The sequence below is a fragment of the Engraulis encrasicolus genome, chromosome 1, assembly GCF_034702125.1.
Source record: "Engraulis encrasicolus isolate BLACKSEA-1 chromosome 1, IST_EnEncr_1.0, whole genome shotgun sequence".
Taxonomy (NCBI): domain Eukaryota; kingdom Metazoa; phylum Chordata; class Actinopteri; order Clupeiformes; family Engraulidae; genus Engraulis; species Engraulis encrasicolus.
Window position 1 is genome coordinate 58,747,079 of NC_085857.1, and position 27,987 is coordinate 58,775,065.

At 44.9% G+C, this 27,987-nt stretch overlaps 1 protein-coding gene across 1 annotated transcript; it reads right to left on the bottom strand.

Annotated features, from left to right (window-relative positions):
• Positions 1–1,283: 1,283 nt before the first annotated feature.
• LOC134458751 (interferon-induced protein 44-like) lies at positions 1,284–27,947 on the bottom strand. Its single transcript, XM_063211160.1, has 7 exons — positions 27,853–27,947; positions 26,038–26,190; positions 8,749–8,920; positions 3,788–3,888; positions 3,501–3,585; positions 2,854–2,931; positions 1,284–1,327 (listed from the first exon to the last, which is right to left on the bottom strand). Exons 2-7 carry the CDS (start codon positions 26,134–26,136, stop codon positions 1,284–1,286), a joined length of 579 nt encoding a protein of 192 aa, XP_063067230.1. The 5' UTR covers positions 26,137–26,190; positions 27,853–27,947.
• Between the last annotated feature and the right edge of the window lie 40 nt (positions 27,948–27,987).

Below are 27,987 nucleotides of genomic sequence, written 5' to 3' on the forward strand. Positions count from 1 at the left end.
AGAAAGACTTTCTCTTCCTGTCACAGCACATTAATTAGTATTACATTAATACATTATATTGCATTTGGCAGACGCTTTATAACCCAAACAACTTACAAATGAGGACATAATTATAGCCAGGTTATAAATCATGTTTAATAGTCATGTTTGACACACTGCATTGAAACGTCAGTCACGTATTTGAGTGCTCCAGTCGTTCCTGGCCTGGTCTTTCATGAACATGTACAGTACAATAGAGTCTTACTAAGAAAAGTATTTGATGATAACAGTGATTCTAAGAATCACCCAGTGATGATTCTGAGCCCCCATCTCCATAGTTTAAGTCTGATGGAAGGTGCGTAAGAGGGTTTGCCCCCCTTCACAGAGGGAGCAGAGAGCAGAGTTAGATGGAACGTTTTATTAGAAACATGCAGGCATCCTATTGGCTGCTAGCCTGACAGACCAGACCATTCATTTTGAATTACTTCGTAATTCCTGAATGGTCTGATTATGCTTCTCTCGGGAGGGTTTTCAGTCGACCACCAGACAACCGTTGTTACCAGCCAATGAGCGAATTAACTTGTGAGCATAATAACATGCATCATGAACCAACAGCTGTCAGTAATTGGTCAGAGCTTGTTTCAAACCAGAGCTGAGCTCATTCCTCCCACCCAAGTGCTCCAGGGCATTGAGGATCCAGACCGAAATAAATTACGAAGTAATTATTGTGGTCTTGTAAAACCAAGCTAACTGGCTGCAGGTAATACATGAAAGATGTCCACTACTCACTGTCAGACTCTCTCTCTCTCTCTCTCTCTCTCTCTCTCTCTCTCTCTCTCTCTCTCTCTCTCTCTCTCTCTCACACACACACACACAAAATGACAAATTATGTTATCAGCATCCTTCTAGGGGCCCTGACAATGCTGTTGGGCCCTTAGAATCTGTAACACCTTTCCCCCTCTCGCGGCACCCATGCACATGCACACACACACACACACACACACACACACACACACAAACACACACACACACACACACACACACACACACACACACACACACACACACACACACACACACACACACACACACACACACACACACACACACACACACACACACACACACACACACACACACACACACAGGGCCACTGACAGGCCCGGGACAAAAAAAGGGCCCCCCTACCTAATGCATATACAGTAATTTAAGGAGGACACAAATGTGGGCCGCCCTTTCTCCCTGGGCCCGGGACAACTGACCCCACACACACACACACACACACACACACACACCATTCTCACTTACCTCTCTCCGGTGCCCTTGTAGTCATTTTCCATCTTGATATCTGTCAAACACAACATGTGAAAATACCCTCACACACTTTCAAGCATAAACAATAAAACGTGAAAATAGCCTCACATGGTAATACACAACATTAACACAGGAGAAGCTCACACAGCATTAATACACACATGAGAGACAATACCCTTTTGGGTTAGACTGGCCCCTCTAACACCATGGTTCTTAACCTTTTTCTCTCAGCGCACCCCCTTACCTGTTCACAAGACTAGCCGTGCACCCCCAACCCAACACATATAACGTGTACAAGCACTAAAAAAGGATTTTAGTGATATATTACAATGATTTTTGCCTGAGATATTAATGAAAACCTTAATGACTTTAAATGGGGACCAAAACATGTCTCAATTTGGTTTAGGTTTGGCCTAATTATAATGTTTCCAAGCAGAATTTTGGTCACAACCTCAACACAAACAACATTCCGCGCACCCCCTGAAATCTCTGGCGCACCCCCAGGGGGTGCCCGCACCCCAGGTTAAGAACCACAGTCTAACACATCCAAAGGCCACTTTCAAGGCGCACAAAACTCAGGCATCCTGACAGACTGGCAGAGCATAAGTACGCCATAAGAACTCAAAATCCCAACTAGCCCATGACTATTCATTTCAGAGAAGCTGGCCATAGGGATCTGAACTCAGTGAAAATAATGGCAATAGAGGTCGTAAATAAAAACATAAGGGGTGGGGACAGATTAAAACGGCTTCTCCAAAGGGAAACTTGGTGGATTGCTAAATTGAATGCCACAACATTTCCGGGCCTCAATGAGGATGTGGACTTTTCTCCATTTTTGTAAATGTCTTTTTTTTTACTTTGAATGAACTTAAGAATTTGACTGTGGGATGTAAAAATGGTGGATTGAGTAAAAGAAAAAGACTGTTTTTAATTGTTATTTGTTTTGGTTTGGGGAGACACTTTGATAAATGGGTGTTTGTATTTACCTTGTGTGGTTTTGGTGGGGCGGGTTTCCTGTGTCATGTGACCTAGCTCTACCTCCTTACCTGATATACCTTTCACCTGCAATGGTTTGGCATGCCCTGATGAAGACAATGGGTCGAAACGCGTAGGCATGTAGCCAGTGTTCAATAAAGGCTTTTTAACTTTGATAAGGAGTGCCTCAAATAGTGTTTATCTTGCCACTTTCATATCTTGCCTCGCTGGGAAAGTATGATCGCAAATCGAATGTTCTCGAATTTCTCCAGAAGCACTTGCATGCAACTGTGCAGTCTTTCTTACAATCGGCCCCAACGATTTTGAAGATATCGCACATGTTTGGCTGCAGTATCTAACACACGTAAAATTGATTTAAACTATGCAAGTTAACGTGCTCATGCACGAATCGTGCCGGCACACACGTATCCTACAACAAGCATAGCAAGGGCCTTACAGGTATACACAAGAAAATACCCATAAACACACACACTATAAATACAAAAGACAAAACCCTTGCACTCTCATCAAAAACATTAACATACACCCTAGACAACTGTCTCACTCACAGTCACAAGACCATACCTGTTAGGGTGGATATGTAGTTGTTGCCGAGGGTTACGATCTGCTTGAAGCTGTGCAGCAGCAAGGTGTCAACCATCCCTTTAAAGACACAGTAAGTAATGAACTAATATTTACTGGGCCAAAAAAAGTACACAGTTTGCAGCCATATTGCCTGGTTACCACCAATCGAAACGATTGTGTAGAACTAAAGGCAGTATGAGAGTTCCCAGGCTAGCAGCCATATGGCTGGTAATTCAAAATGGTGGACTTGCATGGGGAAAGTCCACCTATTCACGTATGAAATGTGTACATTTCTCTTTTTGAAAGTTTTGTAGGGTCTTTATGAGTGAGTGGGAGAGAGAGATGGGAGAGAGAGATGGGCAAGGTTTGGAAATGACCCCGGGCAAGAATTTAATCTGGGCCCCCTGTGTAACAACGCAGAGTACATTTCCAAGTTATAATAAAACATTTGTGAACAGTCCGCATATAGTATATTCTAAAAATAAACTGGAACCTACGGTACACTGGCTGGCACACACACACACACACACACACACACACACTAGTTGGCATCCGTTACACTTAGATGAAATTAATGACACGGACAACTCTGTATGTGTGTGCGTGTGCGTGTGTATGTGTACTGTATGTGTGTTTGATGAAAATACCTTCCAGCTCAACCTCTTCATGGTAGTTCTTGACGGGGAAGATGCAGGTCATAGGAACACCCAGACGATTACTACACACCTCCATCTGATAACATGCACGCACACACGCGCGCGCACACACACACACACACACACACACACACACACACAAACACACACATGCACACACACACCGGCTGAATTTTGAAGACAATAAAAAAATGACAACGCACAATTTCTTTGTGTGTGTGTGCGTGTGCGTGTGCGTGTGCGTGTGAATGCTTTCTTGTGTGCTTGTGTGTTCCCACCTTTTCTTTAATCTTCCTGCTCCTGTAAACATTCTCCAGTTTGTCGATGACGTGGGGACAGGCCTGATCCACATGGGTTAACACCACCACCTGAGGAATTCCTACATACACACACACACAGAGTTTGATTATTTTATTTAGGAGGACCAATAATTATTGAGAAACAATACAGAGCCCCAAATAATATTAAAGTAGCAATAATGTGCCTTCTACATAAATGCAAAACAGTTTTACTGGTCTGAAGCCTATTCAGGGGTACAAGTGGCATCTCCTTCTCCAAATATGCAGACTGCCTATAACTGCAGATACTGAACAATACTTGGCTATCTGTTTTGCTGTCTTCTTATTTAGTCCAGCTATTTGCAAACCTCTGACACACAATTTATGAAAAAACACACACACACACACACACACACACGTAAACCCCCACTGGAGGGATTCCTGCACAGGCAGTGTCAGTTTCACATTAAACTCATACAAATAAGAGAGAGTCAAATTAATCTGAGTGGAGAATGAAGACAACTTTAAACTTTTAGTCATCTCTGAAACGTGGCTAAAAAAATCCATATCAAATCGTGACATTGCCTTGGAGGGGTACAATTTATTTCGAACGGATCGTAAAAGTAAAGGGGGCGGGGTTGCAGTGTATGTTAAATCAAGCTTGCATGCATCTGTTCTTAAATCTGTTTCTATCCCCAAGCAGTTTGAACTCCTGGCTATTGACCTGGAATTTGGAAAAAACTGTCACTTATGTCTGGTCGGCTGCTATAGACCACCCGCGGCTGTCGGTGGTGCTCTAGCCTCGTTGACTGGTGCCTTAACGGATTTATTATCCATGGATAATTGGATTGGATGTCGCCAAGCTCAGATCAGTTCAAATCTTTCTGTGACTCTGTGAACCTTACTCAACTGATTGATTCGCCTACACGGGTTAACCATAAGAAATTAAGTAAGTCCACTTTACTAGATATAATACTCACAAATAAACCCCATAAATATACATATGCAGGGGTGTTCCCAGATGACATTAGTGATCATTGCGCAATAGCTGCTGTAAGAAATTGCAAAATTCCTAAAGCAAAACCTCGAATTATCTCAAAGAGAATTTTTAAACATTTTGATATCCAAGGCTTTTTGCATGACGTGTTCTCAGTTGACTGGGACAGGTTGATGTTAATACCTGATGTGACCACTGCATGGCAGTATTTCCACAGCTTATTTATGACAATTGTGAATAGGCATGCCCCTATTAAGAGGTTTAGAGTAAAAGGGCGTGATAACCCCTGGTTTTCAAATGACCTATCTGAACTTATTCATGCAAGAAACTTAGCTTGGGCCACGGCCAGAAAATCGGACTCTGAAACAGATTGGTTAGCTTTTAGAGTCTTAAGAAATAAATGCACGGCACTGATACGTAAAACAAAATCAGAATATTACTTAAATGAAACTTCACAAAATATAAACAATCCTATCAAATTTTGGAAAACCATAAAGTCGCTTTCTCCATTAACCTCTTGTAATGATTTCACTGATCACATTGTATTGAATGATCAGCGTATCACAAATATGCTTGATATTTCGAATAGCTTTAATAAGCATTTTGTTTCATCAGGATCAATTTTTAATGAATCCATTGGGAGTGACGTAACAAATACGTCTCCTCCCCTGAGAAGAAATGGCCCAACATTTAGCTTTTCTGCCATTACACGAAACGAGGTCTTAAAGGCCCTAAAAAATATAGATTCCAAGAAGTCTGCAGGGCCTGATGAAATTGAGCCGTATTTTTTAAAGTTAGCAGCTGAGATTATTGCTGGACCTCTGTCTTATATTTTTAATTTATCCCTTGATCAGAATATTGTTCCAGATGTCTGGAAATCTGCCTTAGTTGTTCCCCTACTTAAAGGTGGTGATCCAACCATCTTGGATAATTATAGACCAATATCTAAGCTGTCAATAATTGCCAAAGTTCTTGAAACTATACTCAGTGAGCAACTAAAGGATTATCTGGCTAGGAAGTGTATTCTTTCAAAGTTTCAGTCTGGTTTTAGAAAGAACCATAGTACAGCCACTGCTACTATGAAAGTTTTAAATGATGTTACCTATGCCTTAGATAGTGGAAAATCTTGTGCTGCAGTGTTTATTGATTTAACTAAAGCCTTTGACACTGTCAATCATTGCATTCTTTTATCACGTCTGCGCAGTATTGGCCTTTCTGATTCTACAGTAGGTTGGGTCTCTAACTATTTAAATGGGAGGACCCAGAGTGTGCAAATCAAAGGCTCCCTTTCTGACAAGTTAAATATTGATACTGGAGTGCCGCAGGGGTCCATTTTGGGCCCTCTGCTATTTACAATATATATTAATAATCTTGGTGACAACTTATCAGATGCAGATATTCACCTATATGCAGATGATACTATAATATATTGTTCTGCACCTTCCATGGAAAGCTGCATCTCAAAATTGCAAGAAGCATTTGAAAGAGTCCAGCGCAGCCTTTTATCTTTAAAATTAGTTTTAAATGACAAGAAAACCAAATATATGATCTTTGCAAGGAGCCGAAGGAATATCCCTATTCCACCTCTTCTCACCTTGCAGGGCAGCCCCATCGAGTTGGTTTCCTCTTATAAGTACTTAGGTTTTGTGTTAGAGGAGGACTTGTCTTTTAAGCTTCATGTTAAGCAATTGGTGTCAAAGTTAAAATTAAAGTTGGGGTTTTATTACAGAAACAGTGCTTGTTTCTCACAATCTGCAAGAAGGAAGTTGGTAGAAGCTACATTTTTACCTGTTTTAGATTATGGGGACATTTTTTATAGAAATACCACCAAGGCACTTTTACAATCACTTGACTCTACTTATCACTCTGCTTTAAGATTCATCACTAGAAGAAAGCATTCTACGCACCATTGTGTGTTGTATGACCTAGTCGGCTGGCCATCACTAGATTTTAGACGTCATAAACATTGGCTTTTATTCGTATACAAGGCCTTAGTTGGCCAGCTCCCCTTGTATATACAGAGCCTTTTATCTTTTAGCAGTCAAGGATACAATCTACGCTCAAGTAGCTACATTGTTTTAAATGTCCCCATGATAAAAACTGAATTCGGTAAAACTGCTTTTATTCATTGTGCCCCAACTCACTGGAATGAACTGCAGAAATATCTTAAGCTTGCTGTTTTTATGTCTGTAGCTGAGTCTTAATGACACTTTTAAATCTGTCTGCACTTGCTTTTAATATTTTAATCTCCTTCTAATGTTGTTTTATGTTTATCATTTTATGGTTTTTATTGTGTAATTTTATCTCTTTATCCATACTGATTTGTTCTGTTTTGTCTGTGTCCTGTCTGTAAATGTAACTTTTATGTGTGCTGCCGCCTTGGCCAGGGCTCACTTGTAAAAGAGAATTTTATTCTCAATGTGATTTTATTTCCCTGGTAAAATAAAGGTAAAAAAAAAAAAAAAACAAAAAAAAAATGTGAATAATTCCTGCACACAGTTAAATAAGTTATGGAGTGTCAGTATATCAGAGTAGACTTCAGTATTTACAATTCTGGAGCAGTGGCGTGCACAGACATTTTGGTGGCAGGGTGCTCAAGAGGCAAGTGCCACTTTCAGCTGCCATACTAGGCTATAGAGTTTATATATTGTACTGTCACATGATATTGTTCATCAAGCATTTGTAGAGGATCATGCCAACATGGACAGCAGTGCATTGTGACACAAAAATAACTTTCAAAAAGGGCACAATTTTGTCCAGTAGGGCAAAGGAGCAGGTGCTTTAGCACCATCTCGTCCTTATCTGTGCAAGCCTATGCTATGGATAGTCAAATTACTCTGATTGTGGAATCAAAAGACAGTGTAACATTCTACAGGTGGCCAGTGTAATTTCAACTCTACAGCTCTTAATATCTTCACAATGCTGAGTAAATTTAACTAACCCATAGAATAAAACAGCCTGATCTCCAAAAAATCCGTGCTCCTGGACACGGATGTTAAGGACACGAAATCCGTGTCCAGGAGCATGGATTTTGCCAAAATTCCGTGCTCCTGGACACGGAATTGTTTTCCGTGATGGGCACACGGAAGTGCTTTCTATAGGCTATTACCACAGCACTGTGTTAACTCTATCATTAGAAAATACATACCAAATGCTAATCCTAAACAAAATAATGCTATAGCAATTTAAGTTGTGCCCTGACCAAAACATTCCCTAACCTTAAACTGTCATTAAAGACATATTTTAGAGAAATACCTTTTCCAATTTGTTGCTAGGCTATCAAACTCATATAATGAATGAAAGAAAACTAGCTGTGCCCAGACCAAAACAATCCCAAACCCTAACCTGTCAGTAAGAAATGTTTTTTTTTTAGACAAAATATTTGAAATTAGAAAAATCCTGAGAAAACACAGGACTGTGGAAATAGCCTATAGAAAGCACTTCAAACAATTCCGTGTCCAGGAGCACGGAAAACAATTCTGTGTCCAGGAGCACGGAATTTTGGCAAAATCCGTGCTCCTGGACACGGATTTTGTGTCCTTAACATCCATGTCCAGGAGCACAGAATTTTTGGAGATCATGTTGAATAAAAATGTAGTGTTGTTGCTGGCCAGGTCGTGGTAATCAATTGCACCGAAGTTTGGTTGTGAACAGTGAATTAAAAACACAGCTCAGTGCTGTAGTCAACCCATTAAAATAACAGTGCATTATGGGGTGGGAACCAAACCTTTCCAAATGTGACGCTATGAATGCAACGGCTAACGACGGGTGTCAGTTTGGCTCAGTGACTTCTGTGTATCAGGGGAACGTGGCCAAACCATAATTACACAATGGATAGTCAAATTCCTCTAAGAGTGGAGAGTGGAGATTTCTCTTAAGAGTGTTAAGTTCTGCCAGTGGCCAATGCATGCATCTGTGTGCGAGTGTGTGTGTGTGTGTGTGCATGTGTATTTTTGTGTCCTACCCAGATTGCTGGCCTTTAGCCTGATTGTTTTGATCTTGTGTACAACGGAGTCATCCAAGAGTGTCACTGTGTTTGCAGACACCACCGACACCAGGCAGTGGACCCTGTCATCAAGAGTAGGGCTCTCATTGTAGTAGTCAGGTTCATCTTCATACACTGGGGACGCAGAGAACTACCGAAAAGGAAACAAAGCAAATAATATAGTACCGTATATACTGTACATGTAGCACATTTTCTCTGCAGTCATTTAGCCTGGCTCTTGCCATACCTCTGTGTAATTCCACACGGCTCCGCCAGGGGGGCTCCACGAGCTACAGACAGTGAGACTTCAGAGACTGCTGTTGCAACATTAAAAAAACACAGCAAATGTACATAACCAAGAATACCAGAGAAGAGAAATGGAAGAGAGAGAGAGAGAGAGAGAGAGAGAGAGAGAGAGAGAGAGAGAGAGAGAGAGAGAGAGAGAGAAAAGGAGAAGAGAGAAGGAGAAACAGGGTGCGATGTGGGAGAGTGTGCCATTGCACCATCATGCAGTACCATTGTGCATTGTGCACCATTGTGTAGTAGCATTGTGCAGCATTGTGCAGTAGCATTGTGCAGCATTGTGCAGTGTGCAGTATTGTTGTGCAGTAGCATTGTGCTGTAGCATCTTGTAGTACCATTGTGTAGTAGCATCGTGCAGTACCATTTCGCAGTAGCTTTTAGGGTGGCCATCGGTCCCTTTTTACGACCTGTTTACGACGTCCGTGTGTCCCTCTCTTTGTCTTGCCTTCCATACTCGCCTTGTGCTTGTGGCCTCGATATGCGATCAACGCGTCATTGACCACAGACGTAGATGAAACTAGACTGGCAATCAGTCACGCGTGTGTTGTATATCAAAAATATACACGGACACCGGATTATGCACGCATCATCACTTTATCAGAAACATCTCAACTGACTAGACATTAACAGTTGCGCAATAGAGTGCGCTCAAAGACATTAACAATCGAACGCAGATCTAACCGCTCTGAACAGACACAACATTTCCCCCTCTCTGGGGGGTGACCTCAAACATGAAAGGTAGACACAAAGTCCTTCAAATAATCAGGCCGTGCCCTGGCGCGTACTGGTCGTGGTGAACCCCCAGGTGATGGCAGGGCCACCTGTGGTGAAGGCGGGCCCAGTTGTGGTAGACGCACAGGAGATAGTGGCCGTGCTGGAGACAGTGCTGGCGGTAGGTGTGGTGGCGTATGAGTGCCTCTAGGCTGTGTCAGTGGGTGTGATGGTGGGGAAGTGTCTCCATAAACAGCTCTCACAGGTGACATAGCCCTACTCTGTTGTGCTGGTGTGGCACTCTGTTGTGCTGGTGTGGCAGGTCCAGGCACTTTCCTAAGGCAGCTGGCATGCCAGCGGGTGCCATCCTCCAGGAGGTACGTGGCTGGGCCCGTGCGGCGGACCACCTGCTGCGGAGTTGACCAAAAGGATGCCATTTTGTTCCCTCTGTGCGGCCGCCGAGCCCGTACCCAGTCAGCAGCCCTGATATCTGGCAACTTGACTCTCTTTTTCCTGTCATACCACTGCTTCATCCGGTTCTGGCGGCGTGAGACCGAGGCCGCCACTGATGTGGGTGTGGTCTGGGCAGAGGTGGGACGGATCCTGTCGAGCGGTAAGTTCATCTCCCTACCCAGCATGAGAGAGGCCGGGGAGACACCCGTAGTTACGTGATGGGTGGCACGGTAGTGTAGCAGGGTCAGACGTATGGCTTGTTTGAATGAGCAACCCTGGGCACAGTGCGCTCTGATGCCATTCTTCAAGGATTGATGAAAGCGCTCTACGCCACCGTTTGCCTGGGGGTGGTACAGAGCTGTGCGAACATGGCGGATCCCCCTATTCACCAGGTATGATGTGAACTCTGTGGACACAAATTGGGGGCCATTGTCTGTGGTTATGGTCTGTGGCAGGCCCCAGCGCGAGAAGAGAGAATCCAGGAAATCCACAACAACCTGGGAGGTGACTGACCCGGTAGTGGTCAGCTCCGGCCACTTAGAGTGTAAATCATAGGCCACGATCAAAAAGCGCTGATGGTGAGGGGCACTATGGATCTCGCCACATATATCCAATTGTAGATGTTCCCATGGCTGAGAAGGCCAGGCCACAGGTTGTTTTTATTTTATTTTCATTTTTTTTGTCTTGAAATGTCCATGTGGGCTTTTGTGTATTTGTGTATTTATGTAAGCTACTGGATACCTGAATTTCCCCCTGGGGATCAATAAAGTTACTCTACTCTACTACTCTACTCTACAATGGTGGAGGTGGTTGGCGACCGGTTTTTGCCACTCACAAGGCATGGTTGGCAGTCTTTGACCAAGGCCTCAATTTCGTCGTTAATGCCAGGCCACCACACCCGATCACGGCACCTCTGTTTCAGCTTCACCATTCCCAGATGGCCTTCGTGTGCCATGGCCAGCACACGTGCTTGGAGGGTCGCTGGAATTACAGCGCAGAGGCCGCGTGCCACACAGGAGTCATTCCAACAAGAAAGTTCGTTCTTGAAACGGGCAAAGGCTGACAGTTGCTCTGGAACGTCCCTTGGCCATCCTTGTCGTATGTAGGTGCAGAGCTGAGAGATGACTGGATCTTGCTCTGAAGCAGTTTTCAGCTCCTGTGGTGTGATGGTGGCCTCAAGTGGGGAGTTAAGCATGTGGCAAAGCTCGGTTTCAATGTGATTGATGGCAGGGCCTGGGGTCTGGGCGGGGGCAGGACGAGAACGAGAGAGAAGGTCTGCCACAACGTTTTCACGGCCTGGTGTAAACTGCAGGGTATAATTGTACTGACGGAGACGATCGAACCAGCGGTGCAGTCTCAGGGGCTTGTGGCCGGTGCCTGTGGAACCCAGTAGGGTTGTCAAAGCTTGGTGATCCGTTCTCAGTGTGAATTTCCGACCGTATAGGTAAAGGTGCCATCTCTCACATGCCCACATGCAAGCAAGGGCCTCCCTCTCCCCGACTGAGTAACGTTGCTCGGTTTGGGTGAGGGCCCGGGAGGCAAATGCAACTGGCCTCTCCATGCCATTCTGCACCTGTGATAAAACAGCCCCTATGGCCATGGCTGACGCGTCACAGGTGACCAGGGTGCGGCTGGATGTGTCAAAGTGTGCGAGCACAGGGGGTGATGTAAGCTGGGTTTTAAGGGCTTGTACTGCCTTGGCACACTCTGATGACCAGACCCATGGTTCGTTTTTCCGTAGTAGTTGACGTAGCGGCGCTGTTGTGGCTGAATATTGGGGCAGAAACTTCATGTAGTACCCCGTCATCCCCAGGAATGAGGCTAGCTGGGAAGGTGAGGTCGGCTCAGGGACAGAGAGGATAGCCTCAACATTAGACTCAAGGGGAGAGATGCCCTCTGCAGACAATCTGTAGCCCACATATTCAATGCAAGGTGCAGCAAATATACATTTGTTGGCATTGAGGGTGAGGTTATGCTTGGCCAGGGCTTTGAACACGCTATGGAGGCGACTGTCATGGATCTCCGTCGTTGCGCCATGAACCACCAAGTCATCCAGGTAAGTAACTACCCCTGGAATGCCAGCCAGCACTGAGGTCATGACCTTTTGGAAGCATGAAGGGGCGGAGCAGAGGCCGAAGGGCATTCTAGTGTATCGGAACACCCCTCTGTGTGTGACAAAAGCTGTCAGGTTTCTACTCTCCAAGTGTAGGGGTACCTGGAGGTAGCTCTCTTTCAGGTCAAGCTTAGAGAAGACTGTGGAGGCGTGGAATTGTGTTGTGAGCTCCTCTGATGTGGGTAATGGGTATTTGTCTGGTATGACTGCTTTGTTGACTGCTTGCAAGTCGACACAGACGCGTAAGGCCCCTGATTTCTTCCTCACTATGACCAGATTTGACACCCATGGCAAGGCATCCACGGGCTCGATAACGACAGCATCCAGCAGGCGCTGCAGCTCAGTAGTCACTTCATCACGTAGGGCCAACGGGATACGACGCATTGGCTGGATCACTGGGGGCACTGTGGGGTCGATGAGCGGCCGATGGGTGAATGCAGAGAGGCAGCCCAGCCCCTCAAACAGAGAAGGCCACTTCAGATGTGGCCCTGCAGTCACCGTCATGATGGCTGAACCTCCCGTGTCGATGAGGGAGAATCCTAATGCTGTGAAGAGATTAAGTCCCATCAAATTTGAACACAAAAGCGGGCAAGACCCTGGTGCCATAACTGACAGTCACTGTAATGGAGCCCAGCAGATCATTTTTTTGAGTCACCATATCCACGAAGGCGAGCAGTGGGTGTGCAGAGGGGGACCAAACTGAAGAACTTATGGTAAGTGGCGGCATTCAGCAAAGGACACACTTGCACCTGTGTCCAAAAGTAGGGGAACACACATGTCACCCACTTTGACTGTGCAGGACTTGAATTGCATTGGGCCTGAAGCCACATGATGGATTATAGTGGAAGAGCCTCGGGGGGTAGCGTTATCTGGTCTGGAGGGAACTGTCCTGCACACTTTAGCAAAGTGATATTTCTTTCCACAGTTGCGGCACGTTTGGTCAAGGGCCGGGCAATTCCGTGTTCTGGTGGTATGTTGTGTTGGATCCACAGTTACCGCATGACTGTCTTTGTCGGGGTCTTTGTTGCCTTGTGACATATTGTACAAATCTGGGCCTGGCTCAGGGTCTAATGCGTCCTCAACCTCGCTAGGTGGCTGCTGCTGCTGGGGCAGTGGTTTGTGTGCTGATGTCTACTGCATTGCTCAGTGTGGACTTTGCCTGTGTTAATTTAGCTGCACATTCAGCTGCACTTTCGATTTGAAAGGCAATGCTGACTGCCTTGCAGGTTCAAGTTGTCTGATTCAAGCAACAGTGTTTCTTTAATTTTGGGATTTGTTGTGTGTTCGATCAACTGGTAACGTATCATCTCCTCAGACAACGTGCCGAATATGCAGTGGCTAGCCAAGCCTCTCAGGTTGGAGACGTATTGGTGCACAGACTCGCCTGGGAGCTGTCGTCGCTGTCTAAAAATAAATCTTCTCAGTAGGGCACTCTGGGGCGCGGCAAAGTTTTACTGTAGCATCATAATCAGTGACGGTATCAGTGCTTAAGGTGGCTAGCACCCTTTGTCCCTCCACCCCTAAACAGTGTTTTAGCAATGCTGCTTTCCTGGCTGCACTTAACTCCGCTAGTCCAGCCGCCTCAATGTAAGTTTCGAAAGACTGATGCCATCAATTCTACGGTATCGCACCGGGAAGAGCAAGGACCGAGGGTGGAGGTGGGAGAGAAAAGTCTGACATTCTCGTCGCCAAAATGTCAAAAATATACACGGACGCCGGATTATGCACGCATCATCACTTTATCAGAAACATCTCAACTGACTAGACATTAACAGTTGCGCAATAGAGTGCGCTTAAAGACATTAACAATCGAACGCAGATCTAACTGATCTGAACAGACACAACAGTGTGTCCGAGATCTGCGGCTGCCATTTCACTCCCGACTTTGCATAGCAGAATGTATTGCTGCAGCCTATAATTTCAGGAGAATCTGCATGTAATTTGTGTCATTTACGGCCGTACGCATTTCACAAATTAACACATAGCAATTGTGTCATTTACGTCCGTTGCATCAGTTGTCAGAAATCCACACACATTTTTATTAACACTCTCTATTCTGTTAAAGGGCAATTCCGGCCAGTTTGGATTCATATCCCATCTTGGGTGGACCCAGGGAAAAGGATGAAAGGGGAAACCGCGAGAAATTTTCATGCGTGCTGCGCGAAGTTGTTCAATTGTTCCATGGTTATCTTTTTCGGACCAGAATATTTGTTACTGATAAAGAATTATTGCCACATGTCACATATCACAATAATATACCGATTAGAATATATAGCAGTCCTTGGTGATGAAATAAATAATTGCAATATAAATAGAAAATACTATACTCACTCATTAGACAGTTGACCATTAGGGCCACCTGGTCTAGGATGTTTTTTTTTATTATTATTATTCTTGGTACATAAAAGAAGGATTCCAAGACATCCTGGTACAGCATGTGGGGAAACCTCTCTGTCTGGGTGAAACACTCGGCGCTCTCTGACCCATCTCGACACCTTTAGCCAACCCCGAAACTGGACCCCTCCCAAAGCAATATATGAGCCCGCCCCCGAAACTGTAATCTGTGATATGCGACATGTGGCAATAATTCTTTATCTGTAACAAATATTCTGGTTCGATTCAATTGAACCACCAGACCCCAACGAAGGATCCATCTCAAAATATCAAACAGTATATTACGACAGCGCCTCTCTCGCTCGCTTCTGTATAATAACTGGATGAGCGAATGTGCGTTCCTTCCAGGAGTCATGTGACACCGTGACATCACTAAACTACGTTCAGTGACAGAGAACTGAATCTGCGAGACAATAACAACACAGGACATGGAAACGTATGAATATGTTTCTTGTGGCTCGTCTTTGGTGGAAAAAAGTAAAATGGATTACTATGAAGTATCACTTTGGCGAACCATTTTGCGGACGTAGTTGGAAGGCGGAAGCTGAAAGAGGTAGGTGCGCCACTTTTGAAAACTCCTGTTGTATCGTATCTGTGCTACTGTGAACCACTAGATCGATTTGTATGGACCCACACACCACCGCCAAAGCGTTCAAAAGGGTTGTAATGCACGCTAGGAGCTTTAAAACAGGTCAAATACCTGCCCAACGGGCCAGGGTTTAACCGAAAAGAGCGCAATTGAACAACTTTGCGCAGCACGCATGAACATTTCTCGTGGTTTCCCCTTTCATCCTTTTCCCTGGGTCCACCCAAGATGGGATAAGAATCCAAACTGTCCGGAATTGCCCTTTAAGATCACAGATAAACAATCCTACATGTATTTCTTGGATACGCGATGCGCACACAGCTGATGGAGCCTCTGCGGACTCTGATTTTCTGGAATTTGCTGTCACTCCTAAGTGCGCACACTGATGCAGCCTCTGTGGCCTCTGATTGTGTGGAATTTGCTGTCACTCCTAAAAGCGCACACGCCATTGACTGATTTAAGTTCCCCTGTGCTGTGCGCGCATTGCAAAAGAATAGGCCTACTGAAAGCCCTGGTTTGTTTGTTTGTCTGTATGTTGCACGCTTCTCTTTGATAAAAAAAAAAAACTCTTAGAAATGCCGGAACGGAAAACATCATTCAACAACGCTTGGTGCTTAAAGCATCGCTTTGTCGGCCAAAGCGAAAAGGCAGAGCATTTTGTGTACTGCAAGCTATGCCGCATTGATATAAAAGACGGAAGACATGGAAAAGGTGCAATAGACAGACACGCCAACACAGCCCGCCACAGAGAAAATGCCAACAGTGCTGGACAGTCATCGTCCACATTTTGAACCACCAACTGATGACAAAACCGCTGCTGCTGAGCTTACCAAATTGTATCACGCCATCAAGCACCACCACTCCAACAGAAATTTGGACTGTTCATCAAAAACGGACAGGCATGTATTCAGTGATTCGGCAGTGGCTTGGCATTGGGCAGAATCAAAACGCAAGCGCTATGCTCCAATGTGTTGGCCCCATACTCCACACGCACTCACTTGGAGTATATAATCAAAAACGGCCTGCATTTCTCTCTGGTGTCGGATGCCTTTAACAAGGGCGCAATCAAGTGCTTTCCCATTGTGCTACGCTATTTCAACTACGAACGAGGAGTTCAGCACGTTCTGTTGGACTTCTACAGCGACAGCGACGAAACATCTGCTGCTATAACGACACAGTTGATAAGCAAGCTGGAGTCCGCTGGTTTAGATCTCCAAAAGGTGTCGGCTTACACCGCGGATAATGCCAGCGTGAACTATGGGAAACACAACAGTGTGGAGCAGTCACTGCATGAGCTTTATTTCTTATTCATCAGCCATGCATTGGTGCTCTTCAGTGAATGCATTCGGGCTCTTGAAGGCAAGTTCTTTTGCATCACGTCTGTGTACCACCTCATGAGCAATTTACAAAAACAGCTGGAGCAGAGACATCAGGAAAGCCACTTTGGATTTGCAGTTAACAACAACCTGAAAGAGCTCACTCCAAACGTGAAGAAAAGATGAAAGGACGACTAATAATAATAATAATAATTGTATTTGTATAGCACTGTGTCATACAAGGCATGTAACTCAAAGTGCTTAACAAATGGGAAAAACATTGTTAGAGATAGATTTAAAAGGAGAGGTATAGAGGAGAGGCAGAAAAAGCAGGAAGGCAGAGGAAGAAGAGATAGACAGAGAATGTAGAGTCATAAGGTCAACGTAGGTTAGGACCAGGATTCTTAGATGTGTAAGGTCCATAGTGGCTGGGCCTATCATAAGTCATAGATAGTCACACAGGGATTGGGCGCTCAGGTGCGGCCCCTGGTGGCATCAGGGGTGAGGAAAAACTCCCTTTCGCTTGATTCATAGTTTGTGAGGGGGAAAAAAAAGCTCAGTGAGGTCTGAGAAAAAAGACCCCCTGTAGTCAGGAAGAAACCTCAGGCAGAGACCAGCGGCCACCTAGGGGAGCCCCCTGCCAGGGCTGGATTGCGAGTAGTAAGGGCGCTGCGGCGGCTGGGACACTATGACGCCTTGGCAGCTAGGAGTTGGCAAGGATGAAGAGGTGGGTCTTCAGCTGCTTCTTAAAGGAGTCGACGGAGGTGGCTGATCGGATCTCGATGGGGAGGGCGTTCCATCTCTTGGGCGCATAGCAGGCAAACGCGGCGTCGCCGATCTTCTTCTGCGGGGGGGTGGGGGTCCTTTGCAGCTTGGCATCAGTGGACCTGAGAGCTCGAGCAGGGGCATAAAAAGAGAGCATGTCTGAGATATAGCTAGGGGCAAGTCCATTTAATGCTTTAAATACTGTGAGCAGAATCTTAAAGTCGATTCTGTATGAGACAGGTAACCAGTGCAGGTCTGCCAAGACAGGAGAGATGTGCTCTCTCATTCTGGTTCTTGTTAGGATTCTTGCCGCAGAATTTTGAATGAGTTGCAATTTGTCAATTAATTTTTTTGGGAGACCGGAGAAAAGAGCATTGCAGTAGTCTATCCTACTGTTGACAAAGGCATGAATAAGTTTCTCAGCGTCTTGTCGGGGGGCCAAGCCGCGCACTTTGTTGACATTTCTAAGATGGAAAAAAGCAGATTTTGTTATCTTGTTGATGTGAGGCTCAAAGCACAAATCCGAGTCTATGACCACACCTAGGCTAGTAACCTTATCTTTAATGTGTATGCTTAGGTCACCTAGGCTTGAGTGGAGTTTTGCACGTTTTTTCTTAGGCCCAATGAGCAACACTTCAGTTTTATCTTCATTTAATTTTAGGAAGTTACTGTTCATCCAATCTGTAATGGCAGACATGCATTTAGTCAAGGCATGAATGGCAGTGGTTTGGCTAGGCTCGACAGAGATATATAGTTGAGTGTCATCGGCATAGCTATGAAAATCAACATTGTGCTCTCTGATGATGGAGCCCAGGGGCAACATATAGAGAGAGAAGAGGAAAGGGCCCAAGCAACTACCCTGAGCAACTCCAAAAGGCACATCATACTTGTTGGAGACGTATTCTCCGATGATGACAAAAAACTGTCAACCTGGTGTTGTATGAAAGGGTGCTGAAACATCTCCAAGAGAGATACAGTATGACAGCCAGGTTCTTATTGTAGGTAGGTACTACCCTACCTACCAGGATTCCACCCTGTGTGTGTGTGTGAGTGTGAGAGAGAGAGAGAGAGAGAGAGAGAGAGAGAGAGAGAGAGAGAGAGAGAGAGAGAGAGAGAGAGAGAGAGAATGTGAACTGATGCATCAAGGCTGATTGCTGTAGCCTACTCAAGTTTGTGATGTTTACTGCAAAGTCTTCTGTACATGCTCTGTATTTGTGTAACATTTATGTAAGCTTCATTTCCCTCTGAATTAATAAAATCACTTAACTCTACTCTACTCTAGGCCAGCATGCTAGGTTTGAAGCATTCAGTCCCCTTCAATCAGTTCTGTGAAGCGGTGAAGGCATGCGGTTTGGAGGTAGAAAATGGCCTGCATGAAGAGTATGCCTTTGTGGAAAGCTTTCACAGCAGCACTCCAGAGGTGGAGACCTGGAGCACAGAGCAGAGATATGTAAAACTCTTCTCCCAGACATACGCACCCCTGCACAGATTGAAGACCATCAGTGCCTGTCTGTTGTCCATTCCCTGCAGCAATGCACACACAGAATGGGTCTTTTCCATCATGACCACAGCATGGCGCAATGAAAGAAATTGTCTTGAGGTGGACACTGTGAAGGCAGAGCTCCAGGTCTGCATCAACCTTACAGAGGAGTGCACAGCTATGTTTGACAAGTTCCTGACAAACAAGGCACGTTTGGGGCATCAGCCTTTACAATACTATTGTAAATGTATTGAAATTATGTGGGTTTTCCCCTAGGTGAAATCGCAGTCCAGAAATCACCAGAACGAAGGATGAGCATGGATGAGCAAATGAAGTTTACATAGGCCTTATATGTTGTTCAGTAGCATAGGCCTAATATTTTTTTTTCTGTTTTATTGTCCTGGGAATAGCCTTTAGGCTGAAATGCAAATGGCATGATTGTCACTTTTGTTTTTTTTGGTCCATTTTATTATAATTATTATTATTATTTGTTTATGTATTACTTTTTGTTTTGGTGTGACATTTTTTTAGTTCCTATAAAACAAAGGAGATACGCACTCCGCGCTTCTAAATTAACAATCCGGTGCAACCAGAGCAGGACCAAAACATAGGCAAAAAGGGAAAGAAATCTGGTGCCACACGGATGTCTATTTTCTGTAATTTATTTTTTAGTGCAGTGAGACTAACGTTTCGACATGCGTCTTCATCAGAGTCCTCCTCTTTTTTAGTTCCTTTGGATAGCCCAAGCCAGTAGTAATAGGTGCATTCGACATGTGTCAACGCATACATGCGCATTTAGACAGCAATGCACCCTGGATGGAAAATGCTGCATGACGGTTAGATTTCCTGTCAAACTTCGTCGACGTTGCGTTGACGAGGTGACATGTCACATGGTGTAAAACTATCGCGGGATGAATGCGGCTGCAGTCAGATCTTGCAACCTCTGCAGTTGCTTATCCCCTTCAACGCTCGTCGGCGGACTGCCTCCGAGGTCACGCGCCCATGAACTGGGGACCATTCCATCATTGGCGCTGAATTCAGCGGCGCTTACGCGCAAAAGCAGAGTTTCAACTAACAGCAGCTTAAACTTGAGGCAGACGCCGTTCCACCACTGAGGATCAGCTGCGTCTTGGCTAGTTTCACTTCAGCCGCGCTCATCAAAGCTGGCGTTGCGCTCGTGCACGTTGTACATGGGAAGTCCATATCGACGATTGTCGAAAATACGATCATGTTGTAGACTCGGGCATGGCTTGTCAAATCAAGTCTTTATCAGAGATGTCAGGCGCCTACCTGTAGGCGAGCGGTAACGCAACCGCACTTTGATTGAGAGACCAACGTTCAATCCCCACTATGCGTAATGACAGATCATAACTCAGTTATCGAAGCGAGAGTCTCGTCCTAACCTCGACTGCCATCATTTCAATGCGCAAAAATAAAATGCTTGCATCATCTAAGTTGTTGAAGAATTTATTTTATGATAACAGGCAAGACTAGGTAAAACGTTAGGCAGAGATAATTGAATCATTGCAATGCAAACTCCAAGCGTAGGCATCTGCACGGTGGTTGTGAAGACGTTTTTTTATTGCCTATGCTGAAAATAGCCTAAAGGTCTACATTTAAGGTAGGCCTATTGGTAGACCTATTGCTTGACAGCAAATGAAGCCAGCCACAAAGCGACATCAAAGGAGAGAATAGGCAAACGTATGTTATAAAGTTTTCATTTCTAACCTGTCGCCATGCAAGACTTGAACCCGGGTCGACCACTTATTACGCAGCGCACCTACCCACTGTGCCATTCACGTCTTCAGTCTCATGGAAGGAATTGTCCGATATTGTCTTAGTAAATCAACACTATAAATGTTTTTAAAAATGTGCAGATTATCATAAAACCCGCGAAATGAAAGACAATGGTAACTATTGTAGTTTTTACTGGCATTATCACATCATAGACTATTAAAATAGAGTGACTGGTTCGCTTTGATCTCGTAAAATGATGGCGGGAATCAAGCGGAACGTGCCCGTTGTGACAGCTGTTTCCTACAGGTTCATGTTTTGTGCAACACTGATTAATTTAGCCTGGTGTTAAACCTGGGAGCTACCAGGTTAACGTTGGAGCATAAATTACCGTGGCAACTCAGCTGAGTTTCAGGTTAGCAAGGCTGATGGAACGGATCTCTGTCTAAAAATAGCTTAGTTTACCGACTTGAGCTCGGATTTGGGGTTACCGCCGTTGATGGAATGGTCCCCTGGTTGGTCAACAACTCATAGGCCTGTCACGATAACAATTTTTGCCAGACGATAACGATAACAAGAAATTATTGCGATAATCGATAATATTGTCTCTCTCGCCATTTTCAAACAATATAATGTGCAATAAAAAACACTGCTATGCAAGGTGCGGCCTCCTTCTTGAAACATTGAATGTAACATTTGGGCCAGCAGACTCAGAGGTTTAAATAATTAAGATTGACGCCTGCTCCAAGAAGAAATGTGTCAAACAATATAATGACGTAAAAATGCAATAAAAATGTGACTACACCCCTTCACATTTTTAAAGCATCACGGCGGGGGATATATATATGTTTTAAATACATCCTCATGGAGCATAATAGACTCTAAATAGGCTTTTTTGTAGCCTATGTATTATTAAGGTAAGTTATATAGTCTTTCTTTAACATTTTCTGTTATTTATCTTTCTCAAGCACACTGAATGGCTTATAGGCCTATCCATGGTGTGATGTAAAATAACCTACTGGTGGGGTATTGTTAATTCACAAATTAGGCTATTACTTAGACAGCTTATTTCAAACAAATGCACGTTGTTATAGCTAATTGTCAGTCAAAACCCAAATCAGCCCTGTTGAAGGCATTTCAACATCAGCAAAAAGCAAAAGAGCATGAACAGATGCACAAGTTCCAGCTCTCTCTCTCTCTCTCTCTCTCTCTCTCTCTCTCTCTCTCTCTCTCTCTCTCTCTCTCTCTCTCTCTCTCTCTCTCTCTCTCTCCCCGATACCCTCGACTGGAAGAAGTTGCAATTCTGCGCACTTTAAAATCCTTTATGAACGCCCATACATTGATTCTTATGAGTTATTTGTCGCCACGCCTCTGTTTCCCCTGTAGCGCGCTCAACCGTTCACATTCTCCTGACAGATTTAAATCCACAAATCTTATCTTCATGATTTGCTTGCGGACTGCCTACTCATATTGTTAGGTCTAAATAAACAAGAAATATAGCGAAAATCACAAAAAGAACAGACAACGAACGTCGGGGTAGGAGGCGCATTGAAATAAGTGGAAACTCGGCGAGGTTTATAATAACAGCCTCAGAGCAAGTTTGTCTCGACGGCACCACTATTTCATGTTTGCACAAACACGTCTTCGTAGTGGATATTGGGTTCCTGCGCATGTTTCAAAATGAACATTTGCCTCCGTGTTGGAGCTGTTCATTCCCCTCTCTGAGGAACGTTGCAGATGCGCTGACCGAGACTGGAAGAATATTGCGCTCCTAGTCTCTAGCGCTGATTCTTTGTCGAGGCGTATAAGCGACGCGCGGGAACACCAGCGTTCTATTTCAAAGACGCAAGTAGCCAGATCAATGCACTTTTTCCCAACCAGAACTGCACTGAAACTTAAAATTACACCAACATTTAAGCGCCATTGCGCTGCGTTGGCCTATAACGCGCCATCAGTAGTCTTATGGCTACGGTAGAGAAAGGGAGAGAGAACAAAACATCACGCAAATAACTTATCGTTACTTATCGGGGCCAGAAAAGTGATCGTTCTTGTAAAAACTTATCGTCCGATTTATTGACTTATCGTATATCGTGACAGGCTTAACAACTCACTCACGTGTGTATATGGGTCTTGTCTCACACCTCTACACAAGTTTGCGCAGGTCCCCACTTCAGCTCCTCCTCACTGCCTGTCCCCCCACTCCTCACACGTGGTGTGTTAGTAGAGCAAACCAGTGCGAGCTCATCGTCTCGTTCATATTTGTGGCCGACTTTAAATGCGCTGTATTTAATAACACCCACATCGTGACAACAAGTTCTCGCTCACGTGCTTCCGTCAACGTTGGTCAACAGCAACAAAGTCGTATGGGCTTATTGTCTACAATATTGTCCTGGTGTTGGGGGGCGGGGTCAATTACCTGCAATGAGATGAGACCAATTTAGCCAAACCAAGTGGGATCACCTGTGAATGTCAAGTCTTGAAATGTGTCTCTCTCTTGCTATCATTTGACTCTGAAGAAGGTGTAGCAACACCGAAACGTTGGTCGAGTGTGTGCACAAAATAAAGTCTTGAAAACTAAGCTGCAGTGTGCTCCAGCTTCTCCTTTGCAGAGATGTCTGTCCCACTGTGATGCATCTGCAAGCAGGGTTGCCAGGTGAGGCTGATGTCTTCCAGCCCAAAAAATGCTCAATACCCGCCAAGAAGCTCAAAATCCCGCCAAATTCTGCTGATTTCTATGGCTAAAATTGGGCAGGTTTTTCTGCTAAATGCCATTTTTACCTGCACCAAGCCATCATAAGCAGTCCAATTGGGCGGTAAACAGCCCAATCTGGCAACCCTGCCTGCAAGCTGAGTGAGGGATGATGCATTAAGCTCATACGACTTTGTTGCTGTCGACCAACGTTGACGGAAGCACGTGAGCGAGAACTTGTTGTCACGATGTGGGTGTTATTAAATACAGCACATTTAAAGTCGGCCACAAATATGAACGAGACGATGAGCTCGCACCAGTTTGCTCTACTAACACACCACGTGTGAGGAGTGGGGGGACAGGCAGTGAGGAGGAGCTGAAGTGGGGACCTGCGCAAACTTGTGGAGGGGGTGAGACAAGACCCATATACACACGTGAGTGAGTTGTTGACCAACCAGTTCATGGGCGCGTGACCTCGGAGGCAGTCCGCCGACGAGCGTTGAAGGGGATAAGCAACTGCAGAGGTTGCAAGATCTGACTGCAGCCGCATGCATCCCGCGATAGTTTGACACCATGTGACATGTCACCTCGTCAACGCAACATCGACGAAATTTCGAAGTTTGACAGGAAATCTAACCGTCATGCAGCATTTTCCATCCAGGGTGCATTGCTGTCTAAATGCGCATGCATGCGTTGACACATGTCGATCGCACCCAGAGCCATCTAATGACAGAGTTGCGCAAACCGGGGACCAGGAAGTCGGTTGGTGATGTGATTCGCGTAGATTAAAATGTTTCTTACCAGTAAACTTCTGTTCGTTGGAAACTAACACAGAACCATCACATACCAAACAAAGATTAAGCCTATAAACAAATTACATTACCTTTACCACATTTTCTGTGTTCTACGGCCACCTCCTGGAACTAAGTAACTTCTAATGGAACTAAAGTCAATGGGGATTTCCATGTTAACGCTCCGTGAGGCTCCATGAGAGCCGCCATTGCTGTGGAAAGATTGGTCCATAGAGGTCTATGGGAGTGGCGTAACTCTGATATTAGATGGCTCTGATCGCACCTATGGACACCCAAATAACTGGGTGTGGCCTGTGGAACTTGAGCATTGCAGTGCATTATGGGGATTGTTGTCACAAATCCACAAGCACTAAAAAGTCATTTTCTGAATTTTCTCGGCCAAGAAGGCACCAAATTAGAAATGTATGCTACTATTCTATTATATATATTACCCACTTTCAATACAATATTCATGTCTCCACCGGTGGAATGCCCGTTTAACCGTCTCCCTCCCCCCTCTCTCTCCCTGTCTCTCTAGAAGTGGTCACAGTAAAAGTAAAAGTAAATTCATGGTGTAAGTACACTTGCACATTATATCAGTTTGTCATGAGCCCTCTGACTCCACCGGTTTTCCACCTTAATTGCTTTCCATTATCTGCCTGCCACACTAACTAGCTCCACCTGTCTCTGCCCTGCTCTGCTCTAATCACCTGGCAAGCTGCGCTACATTTTCCACTCACCGTCCTCTCCTTGCCCCACTCTGCTCTGATAGCTCTGTCAGTTGTGCTGCATTGCACGAACCTCTTCCAGTATATAAAGCCCTATTTTTTCAGCCAAGCTTTGTCAGATTGTCTGTAAACCTGCACCAGTAACCTGCCTGTCTACCTACTCTCTGACTCCTGCCTGTGACCTGGTTCTGCAGTCCCCGCTAACTCGGATCAGCCTTCTGTCCCTCATCACGTTTATTGCCAAGCCCTTGTCTGTACTGCTGTCTTGGTTCATCTTGCTATTGTGTGTGTGTTCCCCCAGCACTTCGACCACCAGACGTGCGAGCCCCGACACTTCGCCACCATCTACCTGAGATGTCGTTCGATCTCTGGGACACACACACACACACACACACACACACAGTACTTTGGACTAGAATCCCTGGGACACGGACCCTCCAAAAGCCTCTTCTTCACTCCCTTCCTCCCCCCCATGAACCAATAAATTAACAAAAGCTCTGAACTAGAACTTACGCTCTGGAGTTGTCTTCTCTGTTCTGACACAGGTACATCACTCTGCAATAACTGTAGACCACTGGGCTTACACTGTGCGACTTCCCCCCCGATTTTGCCCCGATTTGGCACTCGCACGACCCCTTGGGAGTCGGGCCGATTTCTTGCTCAATCGCAGGTCAATCGTGAGTCTCGCATCGTGCAGTGTACATGGGGTAACGACAAGCGATTTCGCCTCACGATCGTGCAATCGCAGGGTCGCAAGAAAATCAAAACGGTTTGAAATCCTGGTCGTGGCTCGTGCGTAAATCGCACAGTTAAAGCAGTGCTACGACCCGATTTGACCCTTCACATGCACAAATGAATAGGGTCGTGCGATTCTCTGTTGAGCGCGACCTCATCTCCACCTCAGATGCGCATGTTCCCTCCTCTGCAGACCGGGGAAACAACCCTGTCGCGTCGCACAGTGGAAGCATTTGGCTCGCATCCGACTGTCGGCTCGTATAGTGTGAGGACATGAGTCGTGAGATGTGAACTTTTAAATAGTGAAATTCCATCGTGCAGTGTGAGCAGGAGCTTAATACCCACGAGTGAAAATATCGCACAGTGTATGCCCGGCTTTACTCAGTATGGCAGGGTTTTTTTTTACTTCAACTTTTACTTTGGCCACAAACAAAAAAGTAAATATATGAACAAACATTGCAATCCCATACCTGGTACCCGTCTTTGAGGTTTCCATGTAGCACTTTGATGATGTCATCAGTATGCACCCCCTGCTTCTCCCCTCTCTCAAGTCCCATCATGTCACACATTACAAATGGCAAGACGGCTCCATGCGGACCAGACCTGATCCTGTGAGTCCTCAACTGGAAAACGCACGCACACAAGCGCACACACACACACACACAATTGTATTGAAAGTCTGTGTATTGTGTTAAATGTGAATCTTGTTGACCTTTTTAGGGGCCAAGCAGCGAAGCTGGCGAAGGCCCCTATAGTGTTAACTGGTATTCTTATTATTATTACGTAGACATCTTTCCTCTCCTTAGCAAGTCTATGGCAGCCCATAGAACCGTAGGTAGGAAAATGCTGTAAATCGGCACACACATTTGGGCCAGTCTCAGCATTACCCACAGCAATTTATAGGTCCCCAGTCACAACGCTCTAGCGCCACCAGCAGGTCAAAGTTGCAGGTACATTTCTACTTTTAACTTTTGAACCGCTGGGCCAATTTTCATAAACTTGGTATCCCTGGAATCCTTGGGCCAAGACGAATCCAACGCATTATATGACGTCATTTTCCGCCAAGATAGTTTTCCCGCCATTTTGAATTTTGTAAAATTCTATAAAAAATGCTATTTTTTCCGCAATTTTTGACCAATTCACCCGAAACTTGGTATATAGTATCTCTGGACTGAGCTACACATGGGGTAATCTCAAGGAATATTGGATATATTTTATCGTTTAGCCGTGACAGCCAATCAAAATTGTCGTAAAAGTGGCAAAACAGGAAGTGAGGTCATATCTCAGCAACCGTTTGTCGAATTAGGCTGGGATTTTGCACACACATAGTAGTCTATTCCATGACCTACCACAAAAAATTCAGATCCCCAACTCAAACTCTGTAGCGCCACCAACAGGTCAACATTTTAGCTACATTTTTGCCTGTAGCTTTCAAGCTATATGCCTAATTTTAAAAATAATACTATAACTAGAATCCTTGGGCCAAACCGAATCCAACGCACTATATGACTTCATGTCAACCGGAAGAAAAAAATCCGCCATTTTGAATTTTGTGAAATTCAATAAAGATGCTACTTTTCCCACAATTTTGGTCAGAATGCCTTGCAAAAGGGTACACATAATCTTGGGACTGATTTGCTTTAGGTTATTCAAGGAATTTTTGACACCTCTTATCGTTTGCTGGTGACAAGCAATCAAAATTGTCATAAAGGTGGCAAAACAGGAAGTGAGGTCATATCTCAGCAACCGTTGGTCAATTTCTGTTAGGATTTTTTGCACACATTCTAGTCCATCCCATGACCTCCCAAAAAAAATCCTGACCCCAAGCTCAAACTCTCTAGCGCCACCAACAGGTAACAGGAAGTGAGCTCATATCTCGGCAGCTCTTCAACGGATTCAAACTAAACTTGTTTTACGTGATCACACTCCCCTCAAATTGATGCACACCAACATTGGCGGGATTTGGACCAAAGGGGGCGCTGCAGTTCCTTCTGTTGCCGTGGCGACTTTGGCAAGTTTACTGCTTGGCCCCGCATTGCTGCTTGCAGCTATATTTTGTTTCAGATATTTGATTACACACACACACACACACACACACACACACACACACACACACACACACACACACACACACACACACACACACACACACACACACACACACACACAGAGTTTCAGTTCACATAGAGACAGATGAACTTTTCCAGTGACAGAGTTCAAAGTTATGTGCAACTAACACCTGTGTACGTACGTGAGTGCGTGTGTGTGTGTGTGTTTCTTCTTACTATCTTGGTGAAGCTGCAGTCACTGGCAGTAGCTGCGATAGCTGGACTTGTGATACACCCCTGGAAGATGCTGTCGATGGAGTTGATGTAGCTGGACTTGCCTGTTATTATAACATAGCACATAATTACTTACTT